The 18,837-nt window shown below is 37.8% G+C and overlaps 1 protein-coding gene across 1 annotated transcript in view; it reads left to right on the top strand.

Annotated features, from left to right (window-relative positions):
* LOC113115923 (neural-cadherin) overlaps window positions 1-18,837 on the top strand; it is a 119,660-nt gene that overhangs the window by 81,153 nt on the left and 19,670 nt on the right. Inside the window, exons 8-16 of the mRNA XM_026283655.1 lie at window positions 338-510; window positions 3,421-3,589; window positions 3,998-4,168; window positions 4,923-5,095; window positions 6,995-7,162; window positions 14,852-15,101; window positions 16,492-16,619; window positions 16,902-17,088; window positions 17,997-18,140. Of these exons, the coding sequence (XP_026139440.1) occupies window positions 338-510; window positions 3,421-3,589; window positions 3,998-4,168; window positions 4,923-5,095; window positions 6,995-7,162; window positions 14,852-15,101; window positions 16,492-16,619; window positions 16,902-17,088; window positions 17,997-18,140 (1,563 nt within the window). The remainder of the gene's footprint in view (window positions 1-337; window positions 511-3,420; window positions 3,590-3,997; window positions 4,169-4,922; window positions 5,096-6,994; window positions 7,163-14,851; window positions 15,102-16,491; window positions 16,620-16,901; window positions 17,089-17,996; window positions 18,141-18,837) is intronic.

Raw genomic sequence — 18,837 nt, forward strand, 5'->3', positions numbered from 1 at the left:
TTGTCACTTCAAAGATGCAGCAGCACTTTTTTTTGCACACAACCCCATACTACTCGGTTGTTTGGTGAATGTGCAACCATTAGAAACCCATTTTGCAAGGTTGTTAAGCATGATGCACAAAAGCAGTTGTCATTCTTTACAGATATGAATGTATTCGATTCTAGAGGTTGTCACCTTGGGTAAAAAAGCAGGCCTGTATTCATAAACAGGTCTGACAGTGACTTTTTTGGTTGTACATTCTTGTAAAAAACAAAGTATACTTTTGCCCCATATTTATTATGGAAATAATACACTTTAACACAGATTTTTTCACAGAATTGTTCTTAATTATTTACAGGCATCATCAAACTGCGGCTTAGTCCTCCTCCTAAACTGCGTGGGCCTCAGTATGTCCTCAACGTCACAGCGACTGATGACAATGCAGCCGGTGGGCCTCTCCCCCTCAGCAGCTCCGCTCAGGTCATAGTTGGCATCAATGATATCAACAACAACAAGCCAGTATTTGATGAGGTGAGGTTAAAATATTTGAAACTATATGTCTAAATCCATCTGTGATTTATAAACTGAAAGACTAAATCAGCGGACAGAGAGGAGACATAACCAAAAATGTGTACAGGAGAAGAGGTCTAGATACGAGTACAGAATTCAAATATATTCTCTCATTAAATCTGCCTAGCATGAAGTGCCTCAGGCTTTTAATACCAGTGTTACTGTGAACACCTCACTAATGGCAGTGTTTAGAGACAGAGCTGAAGTCTGAGGGGACAGAAAGCAAAGAATGATGGGTGGGAGCTAATATACAGAAATAAGAGAGCGAAAAACATACTGTAAGATAAAGCAATATTCAATGAATTGTGTCTACTGATGACATGCACACAGTCTCTTTTTATAACCCAATTCACACAAAAAAACTATAAATCATTGCTGAATGCATTTTCTATGACAGAATTCTCGGTTTTCAGGTTTGTTTCTAAATGGCAGCAGACTGTGAACCAGACACCTGGATTGGTTCTTTAAGATATTGAAAATATGTTTGACGATATTGTACATCTGGCTAAAACACTATTTCATGAATTCGTCCCCCAAAATGAGCAAGTAAACGAGAGGAAATATTAAAGAATGTGTGCAAAATGAAACACAGCGAGAAAGAGACAGGTGAAAGCAGAGCTGAGGGAAGAGCAGACAGCTGGCAGAAGGAGATCTAAAGGCTCTTGGAGGTCTCTGGTGGGAGAGCTTTTCCACGCAGGCCGGTGGTGCAGGAGGGCTGTGTGTGAGTGTGTAGGAGGCAGAATCGTGTCCCTGTACACTCTCCGTGAGCCCCACAGGCCCTACTTCTGCTGCCGCTGCCACCACCTCCTCTGCTGCTGCCCATGAATATTTCAAGGGGGAATTACTCACCGGCACAGGGGATGCATATGAAATAGAAGCACTAAGTGAGCCCCAGGGGCAACATCTGGCCCTGTTCCTTCCTCTCACTCTCTGTCTCTATGCATGCCCTGCTGACCAGTCTTTTCTTCCTTCTGTACTGTATCACTGGTTCTCAACTGGTTTCAAGACTCTTGATTTTACATCAAGCAGTGATTTAATGCAGTATCAAATGCAATATGTATTTATTAATGATAATTTATTAATATTTACATTTTAAAAAATGAAAACCTCAGCAGTCTTCTTTTTCTGTAGTCTGTGTTTGGTTTGTAAATGCCTCTTGAATTTTGATGTTTTTATGCTCTGTGCAGCTAATAAATGATTGCACAAAACACATTTCCATCATCCCAAAATAAAATATATTAGAGAATATATTATGCATAAAGAAAATGAAGAAAATGTTTGCATTGCAAATTAGTACTTCAAAGCCAACACTGTAATTGATTTATAATGTATAATGGAATGTTGCAGTATATAAAATGCGAGTATATAAATTAAGTTTTAACATCCAAAATGAAATTAGAAGCAGAAATCATTATATTTACTTTGTGAATTGGATAGGTCTGGTTTCTTATATCTGTTTGCAAACTGAATTGTGATCACTTTTTTTAACACCAACCCAAAGCTTAAGCATTAAATTTCAGTAACACTTGCATAAAACTGCATTGACAGCACTGGTATTTCCAGTAGTGAAATGCAAATCTAATCTAGTCTACAGGAGTTTAAAACAGTACAAGAGGGGAAGTTGTGGCTTAGTGGTTAGAGAATTTGACTCCTAACCCTTAGGTTGTGGGTTCGGGTCTTGGGCTGGCGATACCATGCATGAGGTGCCCTTGAGCAAGGCACTGAACTCCCAACTGCTTCCTGTGTGCTGCAGCATAAATGGCTGCCCACTGTTCTGGGTGTGTGTTCGCAGTGTGTTTGTGTTCACTGCTGTGTGTGCCCTTTGGATGGATTAAATGCAGAGCATGTATTCTGAGTATGGGTCACCATACTTGGCTGTATGTCACGTCACTTTCACTTACAACAAATATTACCATGTGAAAAAAACTTTCAATTTATTTTTTTTTTATTTTATGGTGGAAACAAAAAACAAAACGTCAAGATGTAACTCAGAAGTCTAGGAAAAAAAAAAGAATTGCAAGAAAGAAAGTCAAAGTTTATGTTTCAGAAATATTAATGGTCTTTATATTCAATTTTAAGATATCTTTTTTTTCTCTCTTGATTTTAAGGTGTAGTATGACCCAAAAGTGTGAGGTTGTGAGGTTCACCTAGGAACACTGCCTCATCTTGGTCGCACATGCTTTTTCGATATTCGGCCGAATACAAACCCTCACACTGCTTTGTAGTCGCTGCTTGCCGGCGCTCTTAATAGCACTGCAGATTATGGCAATAGACTATCTGTTCGAGTCTTTTCCCTTGCTAAACTGGGAAATCCTCCCTAAGCCCTCTCAGAAGGGTGAGAATGTGTGTGTCGAAAGACAATGAGAGGTGTGAAGTGCAAGTCGCACTGAGAATTCTTTTCAGAGGCTGGGAGGGAAGCTAATTCCAGCTTTTAGCCCCAGTATCGATCTAGTCACTTGATTAATCGCCTTAAGTTGACATGCCGCTCCCTTGTGGGCAGCGCTCACCAGGACGCCCTGCCAGATGCCCGCTCTGTAATGAGAGCATGATGAGAAAGCAAGAGGAGGAAGAATGAGGTTGAAGCCTCATTATGAGTGTGTTTGCTCCTATCATGGACTTCAAAAGAGGAATTTACAAGCACTTTATCCTAAATACAAACTTTATCATCTCTGTCATCTTGCCTTGGTGTCCTGTTCCCACTTTTCTTGCTCTTTATTTGTAATTATGAGGAACCATATGACCAGCATCAATCTAGTACTTTTCAGTTTTTTGTTTGAGATCTTGATATTGGCCTTTTCCCAAGTACTTATTTCTGGCATTTCTTGTCCAGTTATTATCCATGTCTGAAACTCTGGTTTTGTTTCTTTAAAGTGCCACAACTACAGTGTGAATGCACTGGTCCTGGAGAATCAGCCCCCGGGCACTTTTGTGCTGCATGTGCAGGCGCACGACGCCGACACAGGGGTCAACGGGGAGGTCAAGTACGGGATAATGCAGAGGGATGGGGCCTCACCCGGGTTCACTATCAACCCTGACACAGGTATTTCCTTCCTTCTTTACCAGGTCATTGATTACATGTAATTGAACCTGAGCTGTCATGTGTTTCTAGTCAGTGGGCTTCATTTTTTAACCCCTTCAGCCCAACATAAGCAGAATGCATTTCTTTATATTGTGTATATTTCATTTTAAAATATTATTTAAATGGAATATTTGTTATATTTAATAAAATAGAAATTTCGAAAAAATTGATATATTAATATATATATATATTTTTTCTTTTCTGAAAATTTTAAAGCTCTCCAAACATCATAATGTCTTCAATTTGGTATCCTAGTGTGTGCAAAAAAATGAATTAATTGAATTAATTCCATTTAGTTGCATTAAACCTTTTCTGAAATATATAAAATTGCATATCACCAATGAAATGTGCATTGTATATGTTGCGCAGGTGTTATTAGTACGGCAGTAAGTTTTGACCGAGAGAGGCAGCGGGAGTATACACTATCGGTCACAGCGACGGACCAAGCACAAGAGCCCCTCATAGGCATCTGCCAGATCACTGTCCTCATTGCTGACCAGAACGACAATGACCCCAAGTTTGAGAATAGCCGCTACCAATGTAAGAACCACTTGTTTATAACCCCTATGAAAGACCTATTCAAATCAACGCCAATGTAAGCTAAAGTGTACAGCATATTTTTCTGATGTAAAAATATATATATTTTTTTACACGTTTTTTGATGGGTACAAAAATCTTCCAAATGGTCATCTGTAGTGATAGGATCTGTTGACGATACTTAAGATTTGTTCGTCTGCCATGAGGATATATAAAGGAGTGATATGAGAGTGAGAACAAAGCACAAACTCACGTTGTAGCTGTGAACTCTTTAAACATTTATACATGGACCTTTGACATTGCACTTAACAGCAGTAACGGATTTTGCAAGCTTGACAAATTCTTAAGTCCAGTATTCCTGAGTGTAGTCAATACACATTAAACCTTAATATTAAAAATGCATAACAGTCTGAGCTAGGTGAGCTTTAATGCGCTGAACACAGTATAAACATGCCACTAATCATTTTCTAATGCAATTCTGGAAAGCTCGCTTAGCCTATAAGTGTGAAAAGTCATATTATTTATAATTGCAAATATAAGTTCAGTAAGTTTGATGTCAGAATTCCTTTTCATTGCATTAAAAGAGGTACTGAGAAAGCTCATTAACAATTAAAGGGCAAGAATGAAACATTTCTGGGACATGCATTCCTTTTCTCCTTTTCTCAGCATGTGGATTTTTATAGCAGCAAGCATTTCTTGTTTTTAGACTGTTGTTATTTGTTTTTGTTGATGCCTGTGTTAACCCTGCCCATGCCAGACTTCCTGCGTGAGGACACGCCGGTTGGGACGAGCTTTCTGAGGGCGGCAGCTCATGATGATGACCAGGGCACCAATGCAGCCATCACCTACTCTCTGTCCCAGCAGAACCCAGCCTACTTTCACATCAACCCCAGCACAGGATGGATTTACGTCAACCACCCCATCTCACAGGTACACATACACACACCTTTACATAGCTTTCCAAATGGAATAGACTTTATTACCAAGCAAAATAAATTTCTATTGGGCAGACTCATTGTGCACCTGGGCAGAAATATACCTGTGTAAAATGAAATAAATATATATATATGATTCAATAATTTATATGTATTTAATATGTATATATATGACTAATATTAAAGATTTATTACAGCATTGCTTTACTTGTTTTAATTAGAAAAGCCCTATTTATAATTTTTTTTATAATGTTTGTTAGTTAACCATTGTTTTTGTCCCTAAAGGAAACACATACAGTATGCAAACTTATGTGAACAAACTTATGTTTAAAGAGCATATGCACACATTCCTGCTGAGAAAACTCAGTACTGCTTGTTGTAGTACAGGTACTTTGGCTTTCATGTGTGTATTTTATAGAACCCACATTCTCCAGAGAGATCTTTTTTTTTTTTTAATCCTTTTTTGAGTTTTGCATATTAAACATGGTAGGGTACCAAAGAGATTCTATATATATCCATACAAACCTTAATTCTGGAGGGACAGTGTTTTTTTTATAATAGGCATAAAAATATGCATATATATAATATTTCCTTTTTTCAGGTGGGAGAGTGATTTTGCCTACTTTTTTTATTAAACATAATTCATTCTCTCTCCTTTTTTAGTTTTAGAAAACTAACAAACCTTTTTCTTTTTGTTATAATTAAACTTATTTCTTTTATATTTTCTGTAACCTTTGACTGAGACCCAGACTTCAATCCTAGACTATAAAAATCAGTCGTAAACATATGATATCATAATGTAAACAATAGTGAAAAAAGTATTTATTCTGCAACTCTTTTATTTATTTATTTTTAAATGTGAATGTTATAGCATCATTGTAACATGACCAACAGTTTCCTCTCATAAAAACTAATAGACATATTAAAACTATTATGAGTGTGAAATGGGTTCTAAGAGAGTTTATTTTATAAGTAATTGAGGCCAAAAATTCCCTTCCATTCTTGTGTATGTGGTCTGGGCAGAAATGCCATGGTCTTCATTTTTCTGCCCACGAATGGCTGCTGTGTCATTTCTATGCTGGATATATAAGCTTTGAGAGGTTGTGGGTTGATTTGACATTAAAACGCTGTATTTGCATACAGAGCCATGGACAGAAAGACAGGGCCATGCTCCGGTGAAATCTCCTGCATCTTGTTTATAGAGTCATAAGTGATGACAGTGTTCAGTTAAAGCACCAGAGGCTAGACTTTATTAATGCATAGTTAACGTCCAATAATACACTACTTTTAACATGCTTTCATCGCTCTGAACAGAAATGGAAGTTCATGCAAGAGCAGGTCATTAAGAAGTATATACTGTACGTCTGGTGTAGCCAGTCTTACTGCCTTGCATCACTTATGTCCGAGTGGTTCAGTTTTAGAAAAGCAGACAATGTCACCCACACTAAACTCACCTGTCTTCAAATTGACAACTTAAACTGCCCCCTGCTGTTATTCCTACCTCCTCTCATTCTCCGTATGTCTCTTCCTGTCTGCCTCTTCCTTTCCCTCATTCTGACCTGAAAAAGGCAACATTTTGAAGCCAGTTAAGTGAAGTTTACTGCTGACTCAATCTTGCTTTTCAATTATGAGTCATTTGAAGGAATCTCACATACACACACATACACAAATCTAGGGTCTTAGCTGCTGTACATGATATTCTGGATGTGATACATGCAATGGATAATGGAGACCAATTCTTCAGGTGGAAGTATCAGGGATTTCTCTCATCTCCGAACCCCGTTGACAAAAAACCTTGCCTGTCTTCACTGGTATCAGTGACAACCTGTATTATTTCAGTGTATGCTGATAAGCCCCTAGGCTGGATTATATCACCTGTCTCTCGTCCTGACAGACATCACGGATCAGCCAGCAGATCATCGCTACAGACGGAGGGAGTAGGAGCAGCTCGGTCGACCTCACTGTCATCATCACCAATGTGCACAACCAGCCCCCGCAGTGGGAACAGGCGGAATATTGGGTCACGATCCCGGAGAACACACCGCGCGACACCAAAATAGTGGTGAGACATTCATATTCCACCAGTTTCCTCTCTGCTTTCTATAAGAGTGTGAAATATGCCAAATATGAGGGATTACCACATTTCATTATTAAATGTGAACATAAAAACATGTCTTTTCAGTCAGTCAGATTGTGTAGCTGTTCTTAACTGGCAAAATAGTTTATAACTTTCATTCAGAAGTTTGGGGTTGGCGAGATTTTTTCAGGTGGTAAGATCTTTTTGTCTTATGCTTACCAAGACTGCATTTATTTAATCAAAAATGCAATCAAAATAGCAATACTGTAAAATAACTTCAAAAAACTTTTTAAATAACCGTTTTGCAGTTCATTCCTGTGAAGGCAAAGCTGAAATGTCAGCATCTTTAATTTTTCAGTGTTACATGATCTTTTAGATATCATTCTAATATGCTGATATCGTGCTAAAGAAACTTGAAGAAACCTTATTATTATGAATGTTGAAAACATTTGTGCTGTTAATAATTTTGTGGAAACCACGTTAAACATTTTAGGATTCTTTGATGATCAGTAAGTTCAAAAGAACAGCCTTTGGTAATCCATCCATCCATCCATCCAAGTAACCCATCCATACAAAGAAAACTTAACAAATAAGATCAGAAATTAAGTTCTGTGTAATAAAATAGCATGACACAGAGAGAATTTATTGAATTACTGAAATGTATTTATTACTTTGTACAAAAGCCTTTGTTGGTAATGACAGCTTCAAGAATGTCGCATGCATTGCTCAGGTGTGATTTTAGCCCATTCTTCCACACAAACAGATCCATTGATTTTCAGTTCTTATTTTCTATTGGATTCAAGTCAGGTGATTGGCTGAGCTATTCTAGCAGCTTTATTTTCTTTCTCTGAAACCAGTCGAGTTTCCTTGGCTGTGTTTGGGATCGTTGTCTTGCTGAAATGTCCACCCTTGTTTCATCTCCATTTAAAGTATATATTGTAAGCAACAGCCTTCTTACTTCATCTGCCATATTGGGTTTATTTTTACTAAGCTTTTCTCAGTTGAGCTCTGACTACTCAAAAAATAAATGCAATGCTGCCTTTAACCAAAATGATACATTTTAACAAGCAAGTCTGCATTATTAAGATACCTGCTTTTTGAAACAGCCTTTGTATCAGGACTGCGTCTATGATGTCTTTAAATGCATTTCAGTGGGTTTTGAAACAGAGCAGTGGTTTTCACTCACAATGCCTCTTGCTTTGTTGTGCTGTTGATAAGCAAAGGTAGAGTGTTGTGACTTTCTTACCGCTGAGGCTTGTCACGTCTTATCCAGCCTTCATCTTGTTTGCTATTTCAGCCCGTTTCATTTGCTGTCACATTTTACATTCGTCTGGGAGCTTGTACCCACAGAGAGATCAGCATCCACAAACAACCTCATCTGTCCAGCAAACTCAAGCAGACTGCTTGTCTGAACATTCTATTCTAATTCATTCAAAAGGGGCGAAAAGGCCAGTCCTCCGAGTCCGTTTTCCTCACATACAGCAGATTTATCAGTGAAGAGTGCCAGGAGGAGTTCTGCTGGAGTCACTGTGTTTCCCTGACATCAGCGGCTTCCTCTGGCTGCTGCCAGCTATTCTACAATCTGTATGAACCTCCGCATCTGTCTTAGCAGTCCTCTGTGGCACAAACTGTGGCAGGGATGTGCTCTTCTTCGTGTTGCCACAGGATGTAAAATAGGCTTAGGTGGGATGTTTGATCTTAAAATACCTTCTTTCCCCGCTGGCTTGTAATGGGTGGTTGCATCGGCAGGGGTTTTAGTGCACGGACTGCTTCGCTAGTCATTTTTACAAACCTGTTTACACTGAATGGGAAGTACATAGACACACTTATAGATAGTTGTTCTGTTCTAAAACCTACGTAGCTGCCTATCTAGACAGCTTTTAAACATCACATGCACATCCACAGTCTATGTTGTATTCATGGAAATGAAGAACAGGAAAAGAGCTAAAATGGCATGTTGCATAGTAGTTTCTAATTGGCTGGGACTTGACTAGCAGCGTGAAGCTCAGTTAACTGCATTCATCTCCTGACAGCCCGCCCTCCTCTGGGGGCTTCTGTTAGCATCCCTGTCAAAGAAAATTAATATCGTCCTAATGTACTGTTCCACACACCACATGTTCAGTATTTTAATACAGATGTAGTATTTTCATTTCTTTAATCACCTTCTATAGAACTCTCTTCACTCAGTTATTTAAATGACTTAAAATCCTCACTTATACTAACAGCATTCTTACCTACACTGCTTTCATACTTTCATGCTTTCAACTAAATGTTCTCAATTCTAAGTATTGAAGAGGGCATGCCACACAGGTGGTAAACATGGCCTTGTCCCAACTTTTTTGAGATGTGTTGATGCCATGAAATTTAAAATCAACTCATATGCATAATGGTTTTTATACTTTAGAAACTTTATATTCAATGGCCCTACATCAACCCTACACCTAACCCTAACCCCCATAGGAAACTTTTTGCATTTTTACTTTCTCAAAAAAACTCATTCTGTATGATTTATAAGCATTTTGAAAAATGGGGACATGGGTTATGTTCTCATAAGTCACCCTCTCCTTGTAATACCTGTGTCATACCCATGTCATTATACAAAGTTGTGTCCTGATATGTCAGAAAAACAAGAGCACACACACACACACACACACACATATATATATATATATATATGTAATTTAAATGTGCAATTTAAATTTATAAATGTATGTGTGTATTTCTATATAATCTTATCCTCTACACAGCATGAATTTTCTGCTATAAGCGGGGTATTAGCAGTAAGTAAAACTGTCACTTTCTAAGGCACAATATCCAATGTGACCGCACCGAAGTGCCTTTTATGACGGGCACTGAAAAAGAGCCACTGCAAGGCATCTTTGATCAGCTTTTTCTTTCTGATGCCATTGCTGTGTAATGAGATGATTTCTAATTATTGCTAATTTCATGGCACCTCAGGCTGTGCTCATTTTGCTGGGAGTGCCATTACCCATCTTATCAGTTAGACGTGTTTTTTTAACAGCTCTCTGAACCGGATCTCACCAGCTACTCTTTGTCTCTTTCAGTCCCTTTTTTTTCTGATTTTGTAAACTGATTTTCTTTGTTTATTACAGGACATGAGACCGCAGCTCTCAGAATGCGTTTTGTTCTGCAATCACTGCATTTATGGTCTTGTTTGTACCAGCTGCCAGTTCAGGGCCAGGAGTTTCTCATTGTGTTAGTTTTATTTGGTTCTTAATTCTGGTACTCACAACCCCCTGCTCAGCTTATTTTGCATGTCTCAAATCTGTTGTTTAACCATGATTCAAATTACCAGCTCGTTAGAAGAGAGCTCCATGAATGAACTGTTCTGATTGACATGGTCCCTACACAGTAGCTACGTTTCCATCAACCTATTTTTATGCGTATTTTGGAATATTGCATAAAAAACTTGACTAACCAGCAGAATGTTTTTGTTGCACGGCATCTGAAAGGTTTTTTTGGTCATTTTGAAATGCCTGAGCAAAGTCTGTCATCAAAGTAAGTCTGTTTAATTGTCTAACATGACTGTGTTTCAAAACAGCAAGCATCCACCTCCAAAAGCCATGACAGCATTTATTGTGTGTCAATATAAAAGTTTTCATATATGATGATTTACATCCCCCAAACAGATAAAACTCGCTACAGAAAGAAGTTGGGATGTAAAGGAACATATGCATAAATCATGGTGGTATATCCTGTGATGTCCACTTTGCAGGGCACTTATGGTCGAATGGAACAAACCTCTGAAACGATAAGAGTAACATACAAAATATGCAGGGCCGGGTGTCAAGACTACCAGGATTAAGAACTTTAAGATTGAGTATTTAATGTTGGTGTAAGGGACTACCCTGATAAAAAAATAAAAGTCACTAGTATATGTTTTAAACGGTTCCTTTAACTTATATAACTGGAAAGATTTCCTTGCTCAACCATTATGATGCTGAATGACTAGACAAAATTCTTGGGGAATGATTGCCACCTCGTTGGACCATCACAGACAGGCACAAAATATTTTTCCAGAAGCTTCTCATTCACTGTTCCTTGCTGGTAGAATGATCTTCTGATGACCCCACATAGACAACAAAGTCCCTGACAATATTCAAGAAACCAATCTCCTCAACTTACTGCATCCTGGTGACTCTTTCAAAAAAATTAAAATAATAAATCCTTCATAAATCCCTCCCTGTTCAAGCTTGTATAGATGATGTTTTAAACATGCTAGCACTTCTTGTTTTATTGCCTCCTTAAGATAAATTACTTGTATTTAGTAAGTCACTTGGATAAGTGTCTGCTAAATGAATAAATTAAAATTTTGCATGACTGATCAACAAGCTAGACCAGCACCAAACCAGCACTAATTAGCCTAATCAGCTATGACTAGTGTGAAAAATTTAGCACTGAAGCTGTATTAGACTGTCTAAGCTGTACTGTATAACCTGTCTAAGTTATCTGTAGTTTCAGCATTTGAGTTTCTGCACATCTGGGTGTGTGTGGGTGTGTGTGTTAGCATTAAGTTCACCACAGTGTGTGTATGAAGGTGATGGTCCTGGGGGTAGTGTGTCAGAGCAGATCTGTGTGTCCCTGCCCACTCTCATAGCTCTGCTAATGGAGGATGTACCTGGAGGTCACCTTCAGTGTCTCTTCAGTCAGAAAACATGATAAGTGTTGTTCCTCAGAGCTTTTTATCACCTCCCTTCCTGCTCTCTGTTGAGTTTCAGTACTTTTTCATACACTACTTTGTCAGCCCCTCCACACTTCTTGTAGTTGGATGGAATGATTATAATTGCAGTCGAGGGGTTTCAAAACACAGGTCGCACAAGTATTCAGATGCAATCACCGGCTTTGTTAATGGAAAGCATCTTGACAATTGGACAAATAACCTAATTTTCCTTATCCTTCCTTTCACGTGTCTCTGTTTCCTTCCTTCGACGCCCACTCCAACGGCTGAACTCTAACATTGATGTTCCCTGTAATATGACTTGAAAAACAAAGCGCTTTATAACAATTACAGTCGATCTCTCTTTCGCTTCAACCCTGCAAATACACTATGAACTCCCTAATGTGAAATAACTGTAGCAACTGGCTGTTCAAATCTGTTCTGTGCATTGGGAGCCTTCATGCTAATTCATCCTCAGAACTCTAAATACAAATTAGGCTTGTTAAACAGTATAATGCATTCATTAGCAACACTGAGTAGCCTTGTTGTGCATCGAGTGCTCCTATTCATTTCTCGCTCTCACTTCCTCCCCCCTCGCCTTTCTTCATCATCTATCTATCTGTCTCTCTGTCTAACTAATTAAAAATTTAAATATCAGTCAGCTCATTGTGGTATTATCTCAAGGAATGCTAATTAACACATTTTCAAAAGCAGTAATTGCAACCTTGAGGATGTAATTTAAAGAGCCTTGTTCATGTGTATGGATAATGAGAACGCCGTTCTCATCAAGCCTGAGAGACGTCCGCTAATAAACTCTTGGAGGGGAAGATTAGACAGGTTGGGATTTGAAAGTTGACCAAATTTCTATTTAGCTGAATGAGGGAACTTTCAGTAGTATGAATAGTTTAACCCCACGGGTGGTTAACCAAAAGAATGGTGTGGTGGGCTGGTAAAGGAAAGGCTGTAGGTTTAAATCCCATAACGGTTGATCTGTGAAATATCACCAATGTATCAAAACACTTAACCTTGAGGGTCCCTGTAGAAACTGAACTGTAAGTCACTTTGGATAAAAATGTCAACTACATGATGAATTAGTTGAAATTAAGATTTTGAAGTGAAGGCAAGATGTCCCAATCGACAGAAGCACAAACCTAGGTAACTTCTGAGAGATTATTGATCTCAAAATATCCCGGTGTGTTGAGAGTGTGTAAGAGACTGTTTAAGGCCTCACAAGTTCTTTGTATGAATGCCATTTTACACTATTTTATCTATTCATTTTTCATCAAAAAATAGTCTTTATAGTACTTTTCTTTGTATTTTTAATTTTTTTTAATTTTGTGATATTATTTCATGCACATATAAACCCTCACATTTAAATTTACATATTTATATTTAAATTTAAATTGATAAACTACTTACAATAATGGTACCTTGTGTATGAAATGTTCTATCCAAATTCAAATGAATGTATTCATTCAAATTAATGTATTAATTTAAATATATATTACAATTGTGTTATGTCATAGAATGATGGAAAATCTTCATGAAATTTACTTCAAAATTGTTAGGTCTGAGATCAGGATCAGTATTGAGACAGTCAAAATAGCATAGGTCAGGAAAGTTAGAGGAGATCTGTCAAAGTGACTGTGGCAAATAAGTTCACTGAATAGGTCATTTCTGTTGGGGAACACATACCGGATGGCAAAACCGACCCTTAAAAGCAGGAAGCAAAAGCCACAGAGCTTTTAAGATGCTTGTTTTCTGTGTTGAAGTGGCCGAATGCTCTCAAAACCATCGTCAGGGTTGATTTAATGGCTGACTGGACCCATGTTCTCTCTCTACAACTCGTCATTTCTCCATCTCTCTCTCTCCACACACCTTTACTTTGCTTTACCTTTTCACCCCTTTTCTCTGTCGTCTGTACCCCAAGCATTCCCAAGCAAGTATTGGATGACCATACATGATTTAGGACTTTCTCTTTGATTTTTGACTGTTGGCTTGCTGTGCTGTTGGCTGTATTGTCTCTGTAATGTTTTGTTTGCTTTAAAGTGTCATTTGGTTGATGTTTTGGTTTAAATGTGTTTTAGTCAGCTAAAAGACATTTCAGTTCTCATCACAGACAAGTTCCAGCTGTAATATTGGATTTTCCAAGCCAAAATCAGTTGTATGTCTTGCATCCGAGTACTATGCACATGTTTTTGGCTGAACATAAAATAAACAATCACTTTGCATTTTAGGCTGTGGCATAGCACTTCTAGCCAAGGTATGAGAACAATAAAAAATTTAAATTTATTCAAGTTAACAGCCAAGTAGTAGTTAAGTTTTATATGTTTTTTTTTTTATAGTAAAACATAAACAGTTATGTTCATCACTGTTTTAATAACTGTTAATACAGTATATTAAGATCTGGAATAAATTATCACATTCATTTATTTTGAGCCAGAGAAATACTTCTCTGATTAAATTCTAAGTAATATATTAATTATGGTTATAAAATCAATTTCTTTCTCCTTAAGTAACCTGGTTTTGTTAGTATAATGCAGCTCTGTGAGACAGAAGTCTGGAAACTACTACTGCAGAAAGTTACTTCATAACTGTCAATATCAGTTCGATAAGCAGTTGGATGGATTATATAGATGAACCATGTTTAATGTATTCACACGCTGCAGTCAGCAGACTCTAGACCGATGGTTCTGCTGATTTCAAATGCCTACTCACAAATAATACTAATTATCCTGTTTAAGCGCTGGAAGAAGGTGTTTACGTCTTACACTAATATATGTTTCAGAATGAAAAAATCTCATAAAATATTGTAGCACATCCAAGCAGTTTTTACCCAATTACACACACAAACTCATAGGCACATCAAAAGGTTTTAGACGTAACAGGAACCTTCACAACTTACACATCTTCCCTATTCATGACATATTTCACCATGTAGGCCATATTTAATTTTATAATCACCAACTTAAAGCTCATTTCTCCCCTCCCAACAGACCATCAAGGCAACGTCTCCTCTTGGTGACCCCAGGGTAACTTACAACCTGGAGGAAGGTCAGGTTCCCGAGACCAACATGCCTGTGCGCTTCTACATCAAGCCTAACCGGAGGGACGGTTCTGCCTCTATCTTGGTGGCAGAGAATCTAGATTATGAGACGACGCGTTTCTTTACACTCCGAGTGCGTGTACAGAATGTGGCGGCTGTACCACTAGCTTCCTTCACCACTGTCTATGTCAACATCACAGGTGAGAGATACCCTAATATTCTGTAAACTACATCAGAATTATATGTTAACATAAATATGAGTACCACACATTTGGGGTAATTTATATATAACATTTATTTATTGTACATTTTAACACTAGATGACTTTTAGTATTCTTTGATGAATAGAAAGTTCAAAAGAACAGCATTCTCTGGAATATAAATCTTTTGTAACGTTATCAATATATGGTACCATGTCTAGAAATCATAGTAACACCATGCTACTTTATACTTAGTATAAGACAAAGAGAAAGAAAGAGAACAAAAATGCATTAATCTGACACAATGAAAATAGTCCATGTTGACACCTCTCACTAGTGCACTACAAATATGCCTCGACAACCGGTTCCAAGCTGCCTGTGTGCCCTCAGAGAGGTAAACACATTTGCGGTAGTTTAGCAATCAGCATTTCATGCCAGCGCGGTTTCTCAGAAGCACAGCAGTGTCTGATCTGATCCACTGATTGTGTTTGAGCCGCTGACGCTAATGTTTTTTTTTCCCTTTCTTCATAGCTCATTTAGCCTATGTTGTGCATTTGTACACAAAAGTGTTCTCTGCTGTCATTGAGTGTATGTGGAAAACCAAAGCACTGATGAGTGCATGACAGGCGGAGGGTGGGGGGTGGAGTGGGGGGGTCGTAGAACGATGGCGTGTGTGTGTGTAATAGGAACAGTGAAGAGCTCTGGCACCGACACACAACAATTGAGACCACATCAGCATTAATTAAGAGGAAAATGGAGATTGAAATAGAGGGAAAAGGAGACAAAAAGCCCACGGAAAAACTAGTTTAGAGGGGCTGTAATCTGCGAAGAGCAGAGAATCCAGACAGTAAACCTGCATTAAATGAATCCATATATTAAAACCTGCACTTATTCAGACTTAAACTCAAACCAAACATGATTACAATGAACAAAGCCTTAAAATAACAATTATGAAAGACCAACAAATAACCCTAAAAGAGAATTTTAAGTCACACCTAAAAATGCCATTGAATTAGATTTTTCAAGTTAAATTATTTACACTCTTTAAAAATAAAGGTTCCAAAAGGGTGTTTTTGCATTAATGCCATAGAAAGACTTTTTTTTTTGTTCCCAAAAGAGCATTTCAATAGTTCCTAAAATTACCATTTTGAAGAACATTTAAAAAATCTAAGGAACCTTTTTCGCATATAGAGAACCTTATCTGCATTTGAAAGATTCCATGGATGTTCAAGGTTCTTCATAGAACCATTGATGCCAATAAAGAACCTTTATTTTTAATAGTGTACTATAAAACAAAGTTTTCCACTAATCTAATGTGTTCAAATGAATCCATTTGATTATTTCCATAGTGTTTCATTCGTAACAGATTGCTCTCACTCTTTTTTTCCAGATGTGAATGACAATGTTCCCTTTTTCATGTCATCCACGTATGAGGCGACAGTCCCAGAGGGTGCAGAGATTGGCACATCAGTTGCTCAGGTCTCAGCAACTGACCTGGACTCTGGTCTCCATGGAATGGTGAGACTCTTCTGATAATGTGCCCTCCTGGTTCTCTCTAAAGGCTGATTGACATTGCACCGATAGATGCAAAGAAATGGCAACACACATCTTTGTGTTTTGTCGGATCAATGTGTTACCCCCATTGGCCTCTGTTGGTGTTGGTCGGCACTTGATTCTGCATTTGTCTGGTTGTTCTGCATGTAAATTGGCCTTAAAACTCTCAAACTACCTTGCAAAGATTCGTAAAATACTTGATGCAAAGTTCTTTTTTAATCTTGTTTGGCACTCTTTCCTCTCTAGATTAACTACATCATTCTGAAGGATCAAAGTGGCGACTCACAGTTCTTCAGCATTAATTCCTACACGGGCATCATCCACACCCGGGCCACCTTCGACCGTGAGCAGAAAAGCTCCTACTTAATCGAGGTCCAGTCTCAGGACAGCTCAGAGTCGGCCCGACCCGGACAGCAGGGCCAACCCAACACAGGTGTGATCCATCAAGCATGTCTTCTTAACCCCTCAGTTATTCTATTTCCCCTCAACCAATTGCAGCAGGGAACACCAGCCTCCAGGATGAACTCCATTCATTAAGACTTCAATGAGTCATGCCTAATGAAGAACTAATGCCATCCCAGGGATTTCTGTGTAATATAGTCGGCGTATAATATAATAAGGCCGCAGTTTTAATATTAAACAGTCATTAGGATGTTTAATACAATTTATAGAATAAATCATTGCTACAAGTTTTCACAAATAATAATTTCCCATTAACACTTTCTATGAAGCCTGTGTTCTTGGAAATATGTTTTCAAAAAAAGCTATATGAGACCATTAAGACATTTATGCAGCAAGGACGCATTGATCAAATGAGACTGATACAGATATGTTTGTTTCAAATCACTGCTGTTCTTTTGAACTTGATATTCATGAGACATCGTTTTAAATATTGATAACTATTTATAAATAATTTTTGAGAACCGACGCATATTGCAAAGGATCATGTGTCACTGGAATAATAATTGATTGAACTTACACTTTGCCATCACAGGAATAAATGACATTTTAAATATAGTAAAGTAGAACACAGATATTTTACAATATCACTGTTTTTACTGAATCACATGCAACCTGATGAACATTAGGAACTTCTTTCAAAATCATTTTTAAAAATAGTTATGCAAATGTATACATATAAACACATATTTACATTTCACTTGAGCTTCAATGATAATTAAATTTCATCATTTAATGAATACCAGTGACTTTGTTTTTGTTCTGTTTTCCCATCTTGGTTTGAATTATAAATTAATTATCCATAAAGAATGTTTTTTCTCTTGAGAGACTATTTGCAGTGATGTGATCTTAAAAGTAATGCACACCTCTTCTGCCCTTTAGACACAGCCTACGTGAGGGTTTTTGTCACAGATGTTAATGACAATGCTCCAGCCTTCTCTCAGCCTGTATATGAGATCAGCGTGGAGGAAGACAAAGAAGTGGGCTTTGTGGTCATTACCGTTACAGCTAACGATGAAGATGAAGGTAATTTTTTTCCCCGTTGCGTGTAGGTGTATCAAATATCTTATTCAGGTGGTCCTGTCACTTGTCTTTAGTTTGTGGTTTTTGTTATTTTAGTTTTGTTTGTTTGTGCAATGATTTCTATCTGACAGCCCACTGATATATTTGACAGAGATGGAGGAGGAGGGGTTGCATAAAGAAATTGAGCGAAATAAATCTAGGTGGAAAATTCACTCCTTTTTGTGCTGAGCTTGTTAGCAAATCTCTGTGGTGAATGTGGGTGTATCAATTTCAGCACCCCATTTGATGTTTGTCTCTTTGATTTGTTTTTCTTTGTTGTCTTCAAGATAAAGAATTAAATAAGTAGCAGGCCTTCTTTAATGATTGAAGTAAACCCTTGTGTGAAAGATTTTGCATCGAAATTTACATGAGATGCGTGACATCTGAGGGACCAGGCAAATAACCATTGAGATTTTTAAATGGAACGGAATAGGCAGCTCTACACTTTTGAAAAATATACTGAAATGATAAAAGTAGAGTGTAATGGTAGATTTTTGACAAAACTCTCAAGAGGCTTTACCAGGTGGCGTAACCAGAGAATAAATGAGAAAGAAAATAACAAGTGTATTAAACAAGCTGCACAGATTCATTCGTCTATTGTCTGTCAGTCAAACTAGCGGCTATTGTTTTATTCTGAGTACTCTTTTTCCGTATGGCACCA

Source organism: Carassius auratus, chromosome 16, assembly GCF_003368295.1.
Source record: "Carassius auratus strain Wakin chromosome 16, ASM336829v1, whole genome shotgun sequence".
In the NCBI taxonomy this organism is placed as follows: domain Eukaryota; kingdom Metazoa; phylum Chordata; class Actinopteri; order Cypriniformes; family Cyprinidae; genus Carassius; species Carassius auratus.